This window comes from Thalassophryne amazonica, chromosome 12 (genome assembly GCF_902500255.1).
Source record: "Thalassophryne amazonica chromosome 12, fThaAma1.1, whole genome shotgun sequence".
NCBI classification, from domain to species: domain Eukaryota; kingdom Metazoa; phylum Chordata; class Actinopteri; order Batrachoidiformes; family Batrachoididae; genus Thalassophryne; species Thalassophryne amazonica.
Window position 1 is genome coordinate 1,334,436 of NC_047114.1, and position 20,485 is coordinate 1,354,920.

The 20,485-nt window shown below is 43.1% G+C and overlaps 1 protein-coding gene across 1 annotated transcript; it reads right to left on the reverse strand.

Annotated features, from left to right (window-relative positions):
• Positions 1 to 6,185: 6,185 nt before the first annotated feature.
• On the reverse strand, positions 6,186 to 19,715 carry LOC117522335 (junctional protein associated with coronary artery disease). The gene is made up of 3 exons (XM_034183729.1): positions 19,390 to 19,715; positions 7,938 to 11,806; positions 6,186 to 6,235 (listed from the first exon to the last, which is right to left on the reverse strand). The coding sequence occupies exons 1-3, from the start codon at positions 19,713 to 19,715 to the stop codon at positions 6,186 to 6,188; spliced, it is 4,245 nt and encodes a 1,414-aa protein (XP_034039620.1).
• Between the last annotated feature and the right edge of the window lie 770 nt (positions 19,716 to 20,485).

Here is a 20,485-nt window from a genome sequence, read left to right on the forward strand (position 1 = left end):
GAGCACAAATTAAAAATGAGAAGACTGACTGACCTGCTGCTAAATTCAAAACAGTTCTTGAGCCAGAGACAGTGATGTCCAGCTGTTGTCTCACCGCGACAATCAGACAGAGAAAGTTTTGGTGTAGTTAAAGAGCAGCCGAACATCCATCCTAAGTCTACATGAAGTAAAACACAAATGCTTACATTCGTATCCTTAACAGCCCGCCTATAAACAAACAGATCCATTCAGTATGCAGAGCGAGTACTTGGAGTATGCAAGACGGGATTGCATAATGTCTGTCAATGAGAAAAGCATCAGCTACAGGGGGACTAAGAAGTATAAACCCTAGAAGAGGACGGAGGTCAGAACGGGAAGGCGGGGAAGTCCAGGCCTGGGGCAGACGTGATCCCCAAAGTTTAAGGGGCGCCTCCGTTTGGCAGTGGAACAGCACTCGTAGTGGTCAGCGCAGCGCCGAGGGTGAGGGTGCACACAATGCTCTTGTCGGACGAGAAGGCCATTTCAGTGTCGAGATGAAATGAAGGCATTCGAGTAGGCAGCCAGGTCACAGTGTTGGACTCCAAACCTCAGGTGGATGTGACGGACACGGGTTTCCTACACTGTCTCCTCTGGGCCTGGACCACTGGGTTCTGCGACTGAAAAGACAAATATTCATTCAGATTCATTCAAAAAATTAAAAATATGTGAAAAATATCGCTGGCAAAGTGGAGTGTTTATAACCAACTATAAGACAGCAGCAGCAACACTGGTGATGGTAGTAGTCAGTGGTGGGCACAAAAAGTTAGCTTTGATAACCGCTAAGCCGCTAACTGCAAAGTTAACATTTATAACAATAAACCGCTAAAAAAAATGTAGCAGAAGCTACAGCTAACCAATAACTTTTACAAACCCCTGGCAATAATGATGGAATCACCGGCCTCGGAGGATGTTCATTCAGTTGTTTAATTTTGTAGAAAAAAAGCAGATCACAGACATGACACAAAACTAAAGTCATTTCAAATGGCAACTTTCTGGCTTTAAGAAACAGTCAGTAACGGTTACTTTTTTAGACCAAGCAGAGGAAAAAAAAATATGGACTCACTCAGTTATGAGGAATAAATTATGGAATCACCCTGTAAATTTTCATCCCCAAAACTAAAACCTGCATCAAATCAGATCTGCTCGTTAGTCTGCATCTAAAAAGGAGTGAACACACCTTGGAGAGCTGTTGCACCAAGTGGACTGACATGAATCATGGCTCCAACACGAGAGATGTCAATTGAAACAAAGGAGAGGATTATCAAACTCTTAAAAGAGGGTAAATCATCACACAATGTTGCAAAAGATGTTGGTTGTTCACAGTCAGCTGTGTCTAAACTCTGGACCAAATACAAACAACATGGGAAGGTTGTTAAAGGCAAACATACTGGTAGACCAAGGAAGACATCAAAGCGTCAAGACAGAAAACTTAAAGCAATATGTCTCAAAAATCGAAAAATGTACAACAAAACAAATGAGGAACAAATGGGAGGAAACTGGAGTCAACGTCTGTGACCGAACTGTAAGAAACCACCTAAAGGAAATGGGATTTACATACAGAAAAGCTAAACGAAAGTCATCATTAACACAAACAGAAAAAAACAAGGTTACAATGGGCTAAGGAAAAGCAATTGTGAACTGTGGATGACTGGATGAAAGTCATATTCAGTGATGAATCTCGAATCTGCATTGGGCAAGGTGATGATGCTGGAACTTTTGTTTGGTGCCGTTCCAATAAGATTTATAAAGATGACTGCCTGAAGAGAACATGTAAATTTCCACAGTCATTGATGATATGGGGCTGCATGTCAGGTAAAGGCACTGGGGAGATGGATGTCATTACATCATCAATAAATGCACAAGTTTACATTGATATTTTGGACACTTTTCTTATCCCATCAATTGAAAGGATGTTTGGGGATGATGAAATCATTTTTCAAGATGATAATGCATCTTGCCATAGAACAAAAACTGTGAAAACATTCCTTGCAAAAAGACACATAGGGTCAATGTCATGGCCTGCAAATAGTCCGGATCTTAATCCAACTGAAAATCTTTGGTGGAAGTTGAAGAAAATGGTCCATGACAAGGCTCCAACCTGCAAAGCTGATCTGGCAACAGCAATCAGAGAAAGTTGGAGCCAGATTGATGAAGAGTACTGTTTGTCACTCATTAAGTCCATGCCTCAGAGACTGCAAGCTGTTAGAAAAGCCAGAGGTGGTGCAACAAAATACTAGTGATGTGTTGGAGCGTTCTTTTGTATTTCATGATTCCATAATTTTTTCCTCAGAATTGAGTGAGTCCATATTTTTTTCCTCTGCTTGGTCTAAAAAAGTAACCGTTACTGACTGCCACAATCTTTTTTTCTTGATTTCTTATAGTGTTTCTTAAAGCCAGAAAGTTGCCATTTGAAATGACTTTAGTTTTGTGTCATGTCTGTGATCTGCTTTTTTTCTGCAAAATTAAACAACTGAATGAACATCCTCCGAGGCCGGTGATTCCATCATTTTTGCCAGGGGTTGTAGTATTGACTCCAGTACACTGTCAGCTACTGACAAGCCAGTGTTAAGTTTAAGCACCATGATGCTTCTGAGTAGAATCAAAGGCGACCACAAACTCAACACAACCAACGGGTCAGCGCGCCGTGCCCACTGCTGTAAGGAAGAGTCATTTACATTCACAGCATGCAGCCAGACGTGGGCAAAGGCATAAACAGAAAAGCAGGTTTGACTTATGGTTTGGTTTAAAAAGCAAACTAATTCCGGATGGTTCATTGATATTAACGTTAACTCTGTCATTTTTATAAAGTAAAAAGATCACAAATATCTTTTAGCTTAATGCACTAATTCTGAAAGTTTGAGCATTAAAACTCAGATGCCAAAAGGCATTATGGGAAATTGGGCCTCCTCAGCACTGGTTGTTTGGTTGTAAAAAAAATCCAACACACACATTACAAATTAACTTGTATTTGTAAATATCCATCCATTTTCTTCCGCTTTATCCGGAGTGGGGTCACGGGAGCAGCAGCTCAAGCAAAGCCGCCCAGACCTCCTGATCCACACACACCTCCCCCAGCTCCTCCGGGGGAACCCCAAGGCGTTCCCAAGCCAGCCGAGAGATGTAGTCCCTCCAGCGTGTCCTGGGTCTTCCCCGCGGCCTCCTCCCAATGGGACGTGCCCGGAACACCTCTCCAGCGAGGCGTCCAGGGGGCATCCGGAAAAGATGCCCGAGCCACTTCAACTGACTCCTTTCGACGTGGAGGAGCAGCGGCTCGACTCCGAGCTCCTCCCGAGTTGTAAATTTTAAACATTTGTAAATATGTTTAAAAAATGAATTTGTGAAAAAAAAAAAAAAACAGCATTTGTAAAGCTGAACATTCTGTTTAAGTGTGATACAGCACACCGAAAGGCGACCGTTTGACAGTTGGATGCTATTTACACTCCCATCCAGTAGATGGTGGTGTTCTATGTATTTTGTGTCAAAATCCCATTTTTTTTTCTTTGTAGCAGCCAGGCAGCGAGGTCCCTTCTGCTGGGGTCGGGTTGAGCTCAGCTCCTCCCAGCTGCCTGACTGCTGCAAAACACAACAGACAGGAACTAACGTGTGATTTTAGGGTTTACAAATTTTTTTGACCGTTCAGCTTTACTTACTATGGCAGCAGAATCCGTTAGCGGACTGAAAGTTAGCAAAACTAAATTAAGTGGAAACTAATTGCTCCGCTGATAGTTCTTGAAGTTAACTGAAAAGCTAGTCCGTTAACAAAAAAGTTAGCTTCACTAATTAGCAGTTAGCAGATTAGTGGAACTGTGCCCAGCACTGGTTGTAGTAGTTGTAGTAGTAGTAAGTAGTATTTTATGTAAAGTATTTTCATGTATATTCTAAAATAAAATTGAGTTCTGTTATTATATTAGGATTTGAGTTTTTGCACTATATTTGCACATTTTGATGGTTCCCATAATTCCCATGATGCTGCACTTTGTTGGCGTGATGCTTTACCGCTTCAGTTAGCTTCAACTAGCATTCTCTGTCTTTAGCTCGCTGCTATGAGCCTCTTATGAATTTAGGGGGTTTTGTTTTCATCCCTACATTTGAAGCCATGACCTTTAATTTTAAATCCACACGATTAGCACCCCCCAGGTCACATCAGGAAGGACATTCAGTGTTAAATTTGTGCCAAATCAGCTGTCAGATCCACACAAGTGGCGTGGGTCATTTTAGCAGCAGTTTCCCATGATGCTTCACTGTGGAATCCCCAGAACTCTGTATATCACCATTTTCAGGAAGGCAGAGTCAGACCAACTTTAGCAACTGATAAAGTTCAAAATATTTTGACTGAATTTGCAACACATTGTTAGCATTAGGCCCAGGATGCTACAGGGTCGCATACTGCAAGTGATCTTAGTGCTAAGTAGTAGCTGATCAAATTCATAACTACAGTTAACATGACGTACTCAGTGTTGGGTCATAACAGATTATATGTAATCAGGATTATGTAATCAGATTATAAAAAATTTGTAACTATAGTGATGATTTAATCTGATTAGTAACTGTAATCACATCATACAGTAGTGTTCAGAATAATAGTAGTGCTATGTGACTAAAAAGATTAATCCAGGTTTTGAGTATATTTCTTATTGTTACATGGGAAACAAGGTACCAGTAGATTCAGTAGATTCTCACAAATCCAACAAGACCAAGCATTCATGATATGCACACTCTTAAGGCTATGAAATTGGGCTATTAGTAAAAAAAAAAAAAAGTATAAAAGGGGGTGTTAACAATAATAGTAGTGTGGCATTCAGTCAGTGAGTTCATCAGTTTTGTGGAACAAACAGGTGTGAATCAGGTGTCCCCTATTTAAGGATGAAGCCAGCACCTGTTGAACATGCTTTTCTCTTTGAAAGCCTGAGGAAAATGAGACGTTCAAGACATTGTTCAGAAGAACAGCGTAGTTTGATTAAAAAGTTGATTGGAGAGGGGAAAACTTATACGCAGGTGAAAATTATATGATCAAAGACAGTCTGGAGTTACCTGTAAGTGCTGTGACAGTTAGAAGACGCCTGTGTGAAGCTAATTTATTTGCAAGAATCCCCCGCAAAGTCCCTCTGTTAAATAAAAGACATGTGCAGAAGAGGTTACAATTTGCCAAAGAACACATCAACTGGCCTAAAGAGAAATGGAGGAATATTTTGTGGACTGATGAGAGTAAAATTGTTCTTTTCGGGTCCAAGGGCCACAGACAGTTTGTGAGATGACCTCCAAACTCTGAATTCAAGCCACAGTTCACAGTGAAGACAGTGAAGCATGGTGGTGCAAGCATCATGATATGGGCATGTTTCTCCTACTATGGTGTTGGGCCTATATATCACATACAGGTATCATGGATCAGTTTGGATATGTCAAAATACTTGAAGAGGTCATGTTGCCTTATGATGAAGAGGACATGCCCTTGAAATGGGTGTTTCAACAAGACAATGACCCCAAGCACACTAGTAAACCAGCAAAATCTTGGTTCCAAACCAACAAAATTAATGCCTCGCAAATGTGAAGAAATCATGAAAAACTGTGGTTATACAACTAAATACTAGTTTAGTGATTCACAGGATTGATAAAAAGCAGTTTGAACATAACAGTTTTGAGTTTGTAGCGTCAACAGCAGATGCTACTATTATTGTGAACACCCCCTTTTCTACTTTTTTTTTTACTAATAGCCCAATTTCATAGCCTTAAGAGTGTGATATCATGAATGCTTGGTCTTGTTGGATTTGTGAGAATCTACTGAATCTACTGGTACCTTGTTTCCCATGTAACAATAAGAAATATACTCAAAACCTGGATTAATCTTTTTAGTCACATAGCACTACTATTATTCTGAACACTACTGTATGTAATCAGGATTACTATATGAAATCAAATTTGTAACTATAATCAAATTACACTGGGAAAATGTGTAGTCAGATAACAGTCATTTTAAAAGTTATTGGGGGAAAATGTATTTAAAAAAAAAATAAAAAATTAAAATAAAAAATGAACAACCTTATTAAATGATCCTTTACCATGAGCCCATCAGTTTGAAGGGAGGTAAGTATCAGATCTAGCAACACCTTCATTAAGTATGCGGATGACACCACGGTGGTCGGCTGTATCACTGGAGGAGATGAGTCCGCCTACCGGGAGGAGGCGGAACAGCTGACGGTGTAGAGAAAATAACCTGCTCCTGAACACATCCAAAACCAAGGAGCTAATCATAGACTTAGTGAATAACCCTGTTGTGTCTGATAATGTGTCGGACATTCATGCTGAAATATGTGGTCGAAAATAGTTTTTACCAATAGAACGGATATTTTCAACCGTATATAACAGCGTGAACGTCCGACACATCATCAGACACAAGGGGGTTATTCCCATTCTAATCCAATTCCATCATTTGCATTGTTTATTTTTCTGTAGGTAATTTGGTCGGCGAGGCTTACCGTGAAGCAGCAAGCGTCTCTCCAACATCGGTCAGGGCGTGGAGTAATCCATCAAATGTGAAAATCCATCAAATGTGAAATGGTAATTCTGTATCAGAATCCACATCATTACTTTCGTATGGTATCTTAAATTCACCCATTTTGGTGGTGGCACGCGACTTTCTCTCACTCTGAGCTAACAGCACTAACAGCTAGCAGAGTGTGCATGCAGTGTTCTGACAAATTGTGTGTCTCGAAAGTTCCACATCCCAACAATACTGCGCATGTGCTGTTGCACGCAGAGGAGAGGAATGACATTCAACAGTCATCAAATCTCATCAGAACATCGGTCAGGGCGCAGAGTACTACATCTTTGGCCACCAGTCTAATATTTAGTTCCATTCCACAGATAGTATACACCTGATTATGTCACACGATTAACCAATCAGATTCACAGAAAAAATGTAATTGGGTTAGAATTCAGAAGAAACCAAACAGACATTCAGCCCGTTATCATTGGGGGGGCCTGTGTGGAAAGGGTCAGGGACTTCTGTTTCCTGGGAGTCCACATAGAGGAGAAACTGACCTAGGACAGGAACAACACCACACACTTGGTAAAGAAGGCACAGCAAAGACTCCACTTTCTGAGAATCCTCTGGAAAAATAACATCAACCAGAGATGTCTGGTGTCTTTTTCCTGCTCTGCCATGGACAACATCCTCACATACTGCCTCTGGACGTGGTTTACCAGCTGCACAGGGGCAAACACGAAAGAGCTCCAGAGATCACTGGGTGCCCTCTACCCACACTGGGGGACCTTCATGGTGCTGACTGTTTCAGGAGAGCCAACACCATCCTAAAGGACTCGTCCCAGCCTGGACACTCTCTGTTTGAGCTATAATATATATATATATATATATATATATATATATATATATATATATATATATATATATATATATATATATAAAATGGCTTTTTTGCTACTATGTTTGTTTTGTTTTGTTTTTTTTGCACTCTGCACACACCTTTTTCATTCTATTAAGTTTAATTTTTCTTTTCTTCTCCAGACCTGTTAAGTCTGTGTGTGGTTCACTCAGGCTTATATTTGATTCTTTAAATTACATTATTACCATACTGGCCCTGATACAGACTGGTGTCCTGTCCAGGGTGAACCTCGCCTCATGCCCTGTGACTGCTGGGATAGGCTCCAGACAGCCCCCCCATGACCCTTACTTGTAAGCGGGTACAGAAAATGGCCGGATGGACATACAGGCCCTGAGGCTCATTGGTGTCCCATCCACCACACATCACATCCCCAGACAAGGCCAGGACCCATTTACAGCTGGGTGGACTGGAACAATACAGATGAAGATTCTTGTCCAAAGATGCAGACAGGTGGGACTCAAACCCGAGTCTACGTTCTGGTACGCACTGATCTGCATGGAGATAATGTAGTGATTTTACCTGGGAGTGACAGCTCCTCCTTATCTTGCACTGTCGTTTCCTCAGAGACCGGCTGAGAATCAGTGATCTCGCGGTCTTTTTCATCATCGGGCTGTGGAGCGTGGAGGGGCTCCTCCACTTGATCCACTTTGCTCCCTTCCTCTGCATCTCCCTCCCCAGAGTCAGAACTCCTGATACTGAGGCGCCTCATACGATACATAACATCCACCTCCCTCATCCACGCCAGGCGCTCCACTGCCACCCGACCTGGGGAAATGGCCAGCTTGTTCTGCAGAGCCTCAATGCGCTGGGCGGGGCCCTTGCTCCTCCTCTCCCCCTCCAAGCAAAGAGACAACCTGCGGTCTGGGTTTGGAGGAACTGACAGTGGCAGTCTATCTGGTGGAAACTCCGGTAACCCTGGGTGGTCTCGTCCCAGCTGTGTCCACAGACCGAGTCTGTGCTCTGGGACAACTGCCGGCTTTGTCTCTTGCTTTTCCTCATTGTCAGACTTTGCATTTTCTTGTTCTTTACCCTCATCACTCTGTCCAGCTTCTTCTGTATCTACACTACCTTGAGATGTTTCTCCTGCACCTCCTTCCCTCTCTCTTAAGTCCTCTCCTGTAGTCACTGCTTCACTAACATCCTGTTCCTCTTTCATGTGGGAGTCTGCAGGCGGATCAGTGGCTAATGTCCCTGATGTCTTCTGCTCTGCAGTTCCATTATCTTCTACACTCTCAGCAGGCTTATTCATACACAAATTGTCCAAGTTCTCTGCCTGAACACTGTCCAGTTTATCATCCCCTCCCACATTTTCCTCAGTCAGCGACGGCTGCATCTCCTTTTCAGCGCCTTCACCCGACTCTGACTCATCTCGTCTGGACTCATTTGGCTCCAGTGTTTCTGGATCCCTTGCTGGACTTTCTAATGCAGCACGTTGTGGTGGACTGCCGCTTTGATTGCCAGAGCTGTCCGAGCTGTTCTCCTCGTGAAGTGGAGGTAACGGACCCTGTCTCATCTGATTCTCAAGCTCTCGTTTACAAATCGGGCATTCTTCCTCGGAATCAACGCCGAGATCTTGAAAAGCCTCTGGATCAGATTTGGAATTACCTGCAGATGCTTTATTGACATCTGTTGAGTCTCTAGATTGGCGCAGCGCCTGACATATGTCCTCATAGTCGGGAGGACTCGTGAGTGTGGAAGCATCCTGCATGGGCTGCCGATCTGCCCACGGCACTTCGGCTGCTGTAGTGTTTGTTGTTGGGCTGAAGTCACAAAGAGGTGTTTCGATGGGCTCATCTGGCAGGTCCAGCTTCACTGTCCTCCCGTCGGTGCTGCGTCTCCGTGAAAGATGTGCGACAACCCTGTATTCTCTGAAGCCCGTCTCTCGAGGTGGGACAGGGAGCTCTTCTCTGAGCTGCTTGCTGAAGGTTACCGACTTTGTTGCAGGCCTGGAGAAGGCGCTCTTAACCTCCCTGTACTCAGGGTCAACAGACCAACTGACGGCACTGCGCCTAAGGCTGCTGGGCTTGTTAAGAGGTTCCGATGTCAGTCGGATCTTAATACGTTCAGGGATTTGAACAGAACCATTTGGGGCTTTATTGCTGGCCGTGCCTAGCTCCAAGATGTCTTTGTAGGCCTCATTAAGGTCCTCTATGCATTTGTCAACACTGGGCTGCTTGCTGCTTTGCTGTTGTTGTTCCTGGACTTCTTTTTTGATGGTCTCCAACTCTTTGACAGCATCCCACGGCCGCTGGCTGGTCGGTTTTAGCAGAAACTGCTCGTAAGCTTCTTTTCGGCTGCTTGCTGCTGGTTTGGACTCCTCCGTGTTTCCTGAGGGTGGTGCTGCTGCCGGCTGAGCTGTGCTCTTGTTCAGCTGGTTGGAGAAAGTGGTGGTCAGGGAAAAAGCACTGTTACTGGAAAGTTTCAGGCTCTTCACCCCCTGTATAGGAAAAGTGAAGGCAGTGCCCACGACACTGCTGCCGTCAGGAGGGGCTTCAGGGCCAGGAGGGACGGGGTCTTGTTGTGCTTCCTTGTTTTCAGGGTCAGGTTTTTGGGTCTCTGGACTAGTTTGCGTCTCCTGGTCTCGATACTGGTTTGAAGGCCAGGATCCTGATAGTTTCAGCTCCTTGTAATGGTTTATTTTAGGGGGTCGGCAGGATATTTTCTTGAACATTTTGCTGCTTGCTCGACTGCTTGCTTTGCTGCTCCCTATGCTACCGGTAAGAGCCTGCAGCTCAGCCTCGGCTGACGATGTGCTTTGGAGACTTTGGTTTGTTAGATGGCCGGTTTTGTTCTCACTAGGGCTGTCGGCGGGGTCCGGCGACTTCTCGTTGTTGTTGTTCTGATCACGCGATGGCCCAATTAGCTGCGGAGTAACAGGCACAGACACTAAACAAAATATGGTCTCGCTAAGTCTCTTTTTTAAATTCTTGGTTTTGTCTTTCTCGGGTGGATCAGGCTGTTCCACCTTTTTAACTTCTGGTACAGTTTCAGAGACACCCTGGTCAGCCGGTTTGCACGGAGGAGGTGGAGGTTTACCTAGAATAGATGAAGGAAAAAACTGACCTAAGCTGTCACTTTTTTTACCGATACCCCTGTTTCGCCGGTTACTAGTGTCAGTGTCCGATGGTTTTTCATTGACAGATGCTTTACGGTTGTCAGTATTGACAGCTGGCCCCTGTTGGGGAGGAAAGGCACTATCACTTGTAGATTGTCCTAAAATCTTAGCGCATGGAGTTTCTTTGTTGATGCTGCGAATCTTGTCTGAGTCAGTCAGAGAATTCCCGCCAGGTCCTCCTGAGATTTGCCTCGCTCTCGGGTCTTCGGTGGGTAGTTGACGAGAATGAGCCGGCTGTTCCTCGTAGCCTTGTTTTCGATAGGACAAACCACGATCCCTGTAATGGTCCAGCCATGAAACTCCTGACTGTCTAGAAAGCCACCTTCCAGGATCTGACATGGGCATCTGCAGAGCCTCTGCCCTCCATCTCAGATTTGCCATTTCATTGCGGTGGATTGAAATTGGCCTTGGAGGTGGGGCTCGTCGGTAAGATGGGGGCGGGATGTAGCCAGGGGGTTCCATTCCAGAGATGGCAGCGTGTTGTGCGTAGTAGTCGTGTCTAAGATCTCCACCTCTTGGATAATAGATTTGCCTGTCTTTCTGTTTGGCACCCTGGTCTATAGCAAGTATCTCTGCGCTACCCCGAGTCTGCTGGTGAATCTCATATGACGGCGGCTTTAAAGGCCTGCTGAACCTGGGCTTTGGTAAAAGTGCAACATGGCTGCTTGGCCCGGCGTTCCTGCCCCACCGGTCCCTGCCACTAGCACCACTATAAATATACCTACTGTACGGTCCAGAGAAGAGCGTGCTGTTGAACCTCTGCTGCCTATCAGGCAAACTTGGCCTGTAAGGAATGAGTTCTCTGCTTTCATTTCTCTCAGGCGACAAAACTCTGGGAAGAGACTGAGATTTGGCTTTAGTTCTGGGGTGAAAAAATCCTTCAGGGGTCCTCAGGCGATACGGGTCCTGAGCCCATCGCTCTCCATCCCCGTCCGACAGCTGCCTCCCTAGGCCCACAGCAGGCCGCCACTCCTCTGTACCCAGGCTTTGGCACTTCCTCTCCCCAGTCACCCTCAGCTGACCAGGTCCTGCATCTGGATCTCGCAGCCAGGAAATGTCCTCCCATAGCTGCTGCGCTTGCCTCTCTGCCCTCAGTTCTTCGGCTGTGATTAGGGCCTGTGGCCTCCAGGCGCCAGCAGAGGCCCTCAGCTCCCTGCCGTCAGCGTAGTCCAAGAGAATGCTGAAGTCCTGACCTCGCCTTCTCCAGTAGGAAATGTCCCGGTCCTCATGGCTCAGCGGCTCTGAATAGGTCAAACTGGGAACATCGTAGAACCTGCACAGAGACAGAAAATCCCAGCATTAAGAACCTTCAGTTTGACGGTACTTCTGGACGTATAGTCATCGAGAGATGAGTGACAGCTGACGCTCAACGTGAGTCACGTAAAGAGACAAACGAGGAAACACGTGATCGATATTCTGCAGTTTAAAAGAAACTGAAAACATTTAGAGCAGATATGAAATTATTCTGAACGGACTTCAAATCATTCATAGCCCATCAGAAAGTTGAGTCCACTGTCTTTGCTGACTTTATTTTATTAGCACCATTAACAGACAAGAGAACCCAAAGTGCTTCACGAAGGCATGAGAAGACATTTAAAATAAATAAAATCACATTAAAATAAAAATAACAAAATAATGAAAAGTTTATTTAAAAGAATCTGAAGCATTTAAGGGTGATTCTTAGACTACGGGCACTTATTATGTCCTTTGATCATATTGTATGAAAACAGAAAAAAGGGGAAATTTCACACTTTTATAGTTATCTTTACAATGAAAGTGTGTTAAGAAATTTGTTCTAGTAGTCTATGATGACTTTTTCACCTTTTTTCAGCATCAATATATGCAAATATTGCCGTTTTGTGCTTGTCCCACACCCAGACTTTTGATCTTCAATGATAAAAATGAATGGTAAAGAAACGTTTTTTTCTAATGTTTAAAAATATCTCTGAATAAAATATCAGTAAAATAATCAAAACATAACTGGGGTATTCAATGTCATACAACTGTTGTGATTTTTTTTAAACAAAATGTAGTTGTCCCACAATTATTATTATTATTCATTTCCACCACAACACTGTAATATCCCTTTAAACAGTTTGTATGAAAGATTGTTTGGGTAGTTTCTATGGAGATAAGCAGTGACATCAGAGCACATGTATATAGCGCCAAATCACAACAAACAGTTGCCCCAAGGCGCTTTATATTGTAAGGCAATGGTGTGGTGGAAATTACATTTACAAGGCCAATAGTGCCCATAGTTAAAGAATCACCCTTAAATCACGGGCTAAAACAAAAATATTCTACCTATAAAAGTGCATTAACAACAAGACTAAATAGTTAACAATTAAAATAATTTTTTTAAGTAATATATTAAACAAGAGCAAGCAGAGATTTCTGACGTCTTCCGTGTCCTAATATGTATCAGTGTGGAAAAGTTAAAATCCGTGCAATGGTTTTGATGTAATCCTGCTAACAGACAGACAAATAAATGCAGCTGATTTTATTATGTCAGCTTCAGGAAACGGTAACGTAATATTTTTCAGGCCTGATTTCAGTGAAGTTTGTTCCACACGTGAGGAGCGTAATAACTAAACGCTGCTTGACTTTGATTGGTTCAGGTGAAGAACAGAGATTACCATGAGGAACGACCACCATGAAGAGGGACTGACAGGCAAGGGAACATACTATATTTATGCCAAATCTGGAGGCAAAAAAAGCACAAATTGCGAGCAGAAATTTTTGTGTGTGTGTGATTTTAGTGTTTGACCTTCCTGTGACCTTTGACCTTGGTCCTTTTGTGTGCTGAAAGGTATGTCGATAGGACTGCTAGCATATGAACTTACAAGAGTCTGGAATGATGATTTACACGCTTTGTCACACCCTTAAGAAACATCTAAATTTTGCAGGTTATATTGTGATGACATCATCAAATGACATCATAACCTAAAACATTTGCTATATTCTGGATCCTTCATCAAGCCCTTTAATATGATGTATTACATGACACGTTTTGCTGTAATCTGACATTTGACCTTATTTAGGTGACCTTTGACCTCAAGCGAAATCCTGAAGGTCAAGGTCAATTGCTTATCCCTGGTAATGGCTTATGGGCAAGACCTATCACTATGTTCATGACAAATTTGGAGACAAAATTTTAAAAATTGCGACCAGGAAAGTTTTCGTTGAATTACAAATTTGACCTTGCTGTGGCCTTGACCTGTGACCTTGAGCTTGATTCTTTTGTGTTCTGAAAGGTACCTTGCTAAGGCTACTATATGTGAAGTTGCAAAAGTCTGCGATGTAGACTGCGTGCTGCACAGCAGGTTAAAGGTGAAAAATGCAATGATTACAAACAGAAAAAACATACTGACTTATCTTGTAAAACTTCATTTTGGCAAGATAATAATTGTCAGATTAACTCATGACTGAAGCATTACAACAAAATAGAATTCTAAATTGTAACATGTAAAAAAGGGGACATATGTTTATTGTGACACTAATTTGCTGCAGTGTGTCAAATCTGAGCCAACTATAATCTGCAGAAGTGAGTTTCAGAATAAACATTTGTGTTGTTACATCCTGCAGGTTTCTGAGTCCCGGCCCCCTGCTGGCCACCTTTAGAACTGTGATGTGCCAATGTCACATTTGTTATGGTTTTACTGAGGTGACCTTGTACATCAACTTTCACCTTGACACAAAAACTCTGTCACAACATCGTGTACAGTGTTTTATTGACTCTGCCCCCTGGTGGCCACAATTAAAATTGAAACGCACCCAAAGTCAAATTTGTGTAAGGTCGCGGTGAGTTGACCTTCTGTACCAAGTTCACCTTGATACCCCGTGTTTTTCTTCAAGATATCACACATTTATCGCATGTACACATGGAATTGTGTGATTTTTCATCTTAATCTGCTGCTTGTGCAGCACAAGCCTCAGCCAAGACTAGTTTCCAAGTCCACAAATTAGTAATGACTTTTCATAAAAGTTAAAATACAATACAAAATATAGATGAAAAGGGTTTTTCAATGTTAAAATCAAATATCCACTAAATCTGTAAAACAGATCAGATATAGATCAAACTGTGTTCACTGAGCGTCAGTCTGCACCTCATTGTCACATATGAGACTGACTGAGGCACTTTTCATTGAAATATAATGCAAAATGTACATCAAATAGGCTTTTCAATATTAAATTTAAATGTTCAGAAAATCCACAATCAGGATCAGATCTGGATCAAACTCTGTCAGTTGATAAAGGACACCATCCTACATAATGCTCACAAATATGAAGGAAATTCAGTCTTTTTAACACAGTAATGAATTTTTTGAAAGTTCATTCAATGTTAAAAGACAGTTTTTCAAGATTTTTCCAGACTTTGACCTCTGACATCTGATCCTGAAAATTGAACCAGTTCTTTCCTATCAGGATATGAATCCTCTGTAAAAAAAAAAAAAAAAAAAAAAAAAAACTTTCACCATGATATATGGAAAATTGTGGGTTCCAGGATGTTCACAAAAAAAAACAACCAAAATCAGAATTCAGTCAAACAAAATTAATGAAAACTGAATGCGATATTTCAGATGTCTTAAACTCAAATATTAGGAAAAGTAACATAAATATTTTTTCTTGTATTATTTCAGGGGTTTTTTGGTGGTGGTGGTGGTGGGGGGGTTAAAGGAAGCAGCAGCAATGTCCGCTGGAGATTTAATAATGGGTCCATCTTCGGAGTGGTGCGGCGGTGTCGGTTTAAAGCATGTCTTTTGGCACAGGCAGTATAGGCTCTCCGACACAATTTAATCAACAAGAGCCGCACATACGAGCCAGAAGTGCTGGAGTCAGCAGCCCTCGAGTCCCTCGAAGACACCGTGAAATTGTGATGCTGCTGCAGTATGATCTGCATATTAAATTGTGCTGACCTGAATGAGAAGCCGGTCATCCAGACAAGCCGCCCAAAGTCCGTCTCCAGGCAGAAACTGGGGTTCCTTAAAGGTTCCGCGAGGCCGATGTTACCGAGAGGATCCGCCTGGTTATTTATTTTGAAACGTGCTGAAAGGCAGTGCAGCACACCTTTCAGCAGCCAAAAACATCTAAAACCCATTTTGGTGATGCATCAAAAAAACCAAACAAATAATAACAATAATAATAAATTTCAAGTGTCTAAGAACCAGTGTGTTTGTGTGTCTGTCGCTTCAAATGGAAAGGAGCTGCAGCTCGCGCCCAAAGCCCGTCTGCACGCTGACTCAGGACAGCAGACAAACCCTCCAAACGTCGCCCACTGTGGGTATGACACTCAAAACAAAAAGAAGTATAACGCTGAAATGGGGGGGGGGGTGTCCCCAAATGTGGCAGTTCATGACTCCACCTGATTTCTGGTCAAAAATGGGTAAAAACGATGTCACATGGGCAAGACCAGCACAAACCTGAGACCAGTGGGCCTGAACACGCCCACTGGTCTCTACAGGCTAGGTCACCTGATCTATGATGATTAATTAACACATATTTTTGCAGGTCAGGTCGTGGTTCTTATAACGGGTTTATTGCATGCAGGTATTAACAGCTACAACTATAACTGGCGCCCTATCTGTCGCTAATATCAGCAAGCTACCGATATCTGCTAATCGTGCTAATATACAGATTAAATACTAAAACTTTACTCAGCAGAAATACTGGAGCACAGACGTCTTACATGGTCCTTTAATACAATTAAGCAAGACGCAGCAAGACATAACAGATAACAGATTACAACAGATATTTTTAATACAATCATCAGAAAGGACAAATACGGCCACATCCACAACAGCTAGCAGCGTCTGTTAGCGGGCTCCGACCCTAGCACACACGATGTCCCTCAAAATGACCATGCCCCTAATTATTCATAATGGTATGGATTAAAATAGCTTAAATTAGTGAATTATCTAAATATTCACCCCCTCCCCTGAATACAGTTGTCACCACTTATTTATGGAGACCAAAACCTTTTTTGTACCACACTAAAATTATGTTTATTTCTGCTGCACAGTTGGACATTTTGCTCCAGCCCCTGTGACCTTTAATTGGAGTAAGCAATTGAAGATGACTGAGTGATTGAGTTTGACATTTTAACATGGGTTTCTATGGGGATTGACTCGCTTCTGGAGCCAGCCTCAAGTGGTCATTTGAGGAACTGCAGAATTTTTCCACTTCATGCTTTGAAGGCAAATGACTTGAACCAGGAAGGAGCCCAGATACATATTTCAGTGATGCATGTCACAGACATTTAAAATTAGCTGTTTGAAAAGTAAAATTTCCTTATAGAGGATTTTCTAAGTACACAGATGGAGAATATTGGGGTTTTGAGAATGTTTAAAACATGTTGTAGATTAAAAAAACATTTTACACACCAGGTCTCAAATTTTAGTGTGTTTGTGCTTCTCACTTTTAAGGATTTTGTATTTATTTTTTAATATGAACTTATTTTAACCTTTTTTAAAACTGGCATTGAGGGTTCTCCATCATCCATGTAACAGATATTGAAGCCACTGGCCAGTAGATGGCAGTGTTCATGGGAGTGTGAAGACATTTGCTGCCACATATTCGCTTAAAGTGCTGAATCCACTTAACAAATTGAACTTTCAGTTTTCAAATTGCTTTTTTTTTTTTACAAATGGAAAAAAATGACATATTTACAAATACAAATTTATTTGTAAAACCCACCACGTCACCACAGTAAGTTCCCGAGCAACCAGCCACTCATGTCAGGAAACAGAATTTACCCATAAAGCATTGCGGCATGTGTGTCTAAACACTAAAACCTTCAAAATTAGTGCATTACTTTAAAACTAAAACATACAGCTGATATTTTCACTTTGTAAAACAACAGATTTGACATTAATTTTAATAACTTGTCCAGAATTAGTTTTTTTAAATTGTTAGTCATGACTTGTGTGATATGCTGACGAGTCTGTATGGTGTGAAGAGAAACAATCTTTTTCCCCTCATTCTGTCTGCCTGCTATGAGCTGTACCTCTCATAGCTATCTGTCTGCTACATGTTTGTAGCAGACAGATAGCTACAGATACAAAGGTAGGCACTAAAATCTTTGATTTTATGCTTCACAAATATTTTTAACTGTGAAGCTTTATTCACTATGCCTGCAAAAACATGTTAGCAGTCTAAAAATTATGGGAACTAAATTTATCTGAAGCTAATTGGTCGGTTGGTGGCTTTCAAAGTTATCTGAAAAGCTAATCCGCTAACAAAAACGTTAGCTTCAATAATTTGCGGTTAGCCTACCACTGACATTTTGTATATTATTATGGATTCAAATCTTATGTCTCCTGAGTCTTTATGCATCCTGGCTAGCCAAGTGATTATTACTCCATCAAAGCGCCAAGTGATATGTGAGCATGTTGGACTTTTCCAATTGCTAAAAAAAGAAAAGAAAAACAGTTTTGGTCTCTGTAGCTAGTTTACCCATCTGTGAAAAGTGTACAGGAAGTGGGGGGATTTTTTAAATAACTGTTTAATTTTAGATTTTTTAAGATATAAAGTTATGCGTAATTAGGGGCGTGGTCACCCTGAGTGACATGTACTGTGTGTCACTGCTAAGCCAATCTCAGAGCAGCTGTGGCGGCTAGCTGTCGTGGATGACCGTGTCTGTCCTTTTATTACAAATATCTGTAATAATCTGGCTTGTTGTGCATTTAATTGAAGAACTCTGTGATTCAGTATTTACATTTACATTGAGTGAAAGTTTTTTTTTGCATTATTATATGCTAACAGCACAAGCACTTTTAGCAGGTATGGCTAGCTCAAAGATGCTCAGTCCAGTTAATCCACGAATACTGAGGAAATAAGACGGACATCATTTTTAATTACCACACCCAAGGAAAACCCTGAGGAACACCACCTCCCAGTCCACCAGATCCAAGGTTAGCCTGTTAGCTGTTAATCCTGCAATTCTGAAATTAGGGCGTGTTCAAGCATCATTCGTCCCACCCGAGTCGCTGAGGTCTCGTGGCTTGCCCTCGCTCCACCTCTTTACCCATTTATGGATTCGCCGGGTGGAGGCAAATGCTGCCAACACAGCGACACCCAGAGTCTGTTTTTCAGCTTCCAAATGGCTCGTCTGGGTCTGTGTGGAGTTACAGAGGATTTAGAGTCTGTGGTGACGGCCAAGGCAGAAAAGAAAAGAAAAGACCCTGAATTGTACAGCCTTCGTAGAAGAAACCAGTCTGAGTGCCGTTACAGTTTTCAAAACCGAACCTTCAGATCTTTCAAGCTAAATATGTGAATTTATGTCATTTTCTGCCTGTTTCAGTGGGCTCCAGTTCTTCAAAAACAAATGAACAAAAAGCATGAAATGAAAGCTGATTGTAAAAAGCAGGCTGAGGGTTGTTGTTTTTCTTCCGTTTGCTCGTCTCACTCTCAGTCCGCCACCGTCCTCGTTCACGCAGCAAAGTCACCGGTTCCTCCTCGGCAGCTTCTCGCTGCTGTGTGGCTGAGGGGAGCTGCACCGCGCACACTTGCCCAGCAACATGCTTACATCACAGAGCACGTGCTGGGCGTGATTCGGTGTGCTCGTGTTTACAGTGGAGTCGTTACGTGCACGCCGCCTCAGCTCACATCTGCACAGGGGGGGGCTGAAGGAGGCTGGAGCTGCTCGCTGTGCAAAAACGGCTGCAAAGGCACCTTCTGTCGTTTCTCACATCGCCACCATAAGACGCGGCAACGGCGCTGCTGCAGCTCCTCTGCTGGGGGGGGGGGCAGCGTGCGCAGTGCAGACTCAGTGTTGCACGTGATACTAAAGGAACCCACAGAGAGAGAAAGGAAGAGAGGAAAAGAACAAAGTGCAAGAAAAGAAAGACAAACACTCACCCGCTGTCTGTGGCAAGAGAATCGCCCAAAGGCTGCGCGTCACCCAGGATGCAGCTGGCGACCTCTAACCTCCGGAGGTTCCTCTCCCCGCTCTCGCTCTCTGCGCCAGGGTAGCCCTTCACCAGCGCCTGCCTGGTGCTGTAGATGCCGCTGACAGGCGGCCCCCGGTCCGACTCATACCCGTTCAGGGCGCCCCTGCCCGCCCTGTTGTCCACAAGGTCACGCTGACACTCAGGTGGGCGCTTGTCGTAGGTTGCGGCGGAAGGCGGGCCGCTCTTGGGCAGTTTGTATCCATGTGAGATGAGGAGGTCCTCCACGCTGTACATGGTGGCGTCTTTCTCACGTGTGGGCAGGAGGGCAAAGGTGGGCGTGTCGCCTTATGTGCAGTGCTGCTGGTGGCAGCTGGAGGCCATCACTGAGGGGTGGGTGAGGGGTCGGGGAGAAGAGGTCACAGGTTATTTCACTGTCAGCAGATGTGCTGAGTTACACATGAACAAGGTTCAGCGTGCAGACGTCATCGTGTCTCCGGGACATTTTCACGCTCATTAGTTTCTGGATGACCACAAGCAGCTGGGTGGGACTGTAGCCCCACCCACCATGGGTGGCACCAAGGGGGTACTAGAGCTCCCCCTGGTTTTGCCATAGCACCCCTAAGAAAATAATTCCTCATTTACTATTTTAATTTCATTTCATCCCATGTTTTTAAGGCTTGTCTCTACTGAAACTGAACTTCTGCTATACAATCTTTTTCTTTGTCATTTTCAAAAAGTGTCCCATTCAAGAAATATCTCCATTCTCACAAATCCAGTGAAACCACGTGAAAATGCTGTAGTACACATGCCAGGCCTGTATGTGGCACTGTGACACTTCTGCAAAAAATGGAGAAGAAGACGTGGAGCTAATGTAGTAACGAAAGCTAAGATTTTAGAAGCCGCTCACAGATTAAATAAAGTCCTTTAATCTGACCTGTTGCCTGGATTCATCATCACAGATGAAAACTGTTCTCCACGTAACACCCTTGTTTTGGAAGATGATGTCTGGAAATGTGTTAATTCATTATGGCAGAAATGACCTGTTAAAGGTTTTATTTTTTGGA

Excerpts from the sequence above, each read along its gene's own strand:
- LOC117522335 (XM_034183729.1), bottom strand. The coding sequence starts at position 19,715 with ATGTACAGCGTGGAGGACCTCCTCATCTCACATGGATACAAACTGCCC. Across the intron at positions 11,807-19,389 it reads TCTCTTGCCACAGACAGCGG|GTTCTACGATGTTCCCAGTT; the intron begins GTGAGTGTTTGT and ends GTCTCTGTGCAG. Across the intron at positions 6,236-7,937 it reads GGAGGAGCTGTCACTCCCAG|GAGCAGGTTATTTTCTCTAC; the intron begins GTAAAATCACTA and ends GGATGTGTTCAG.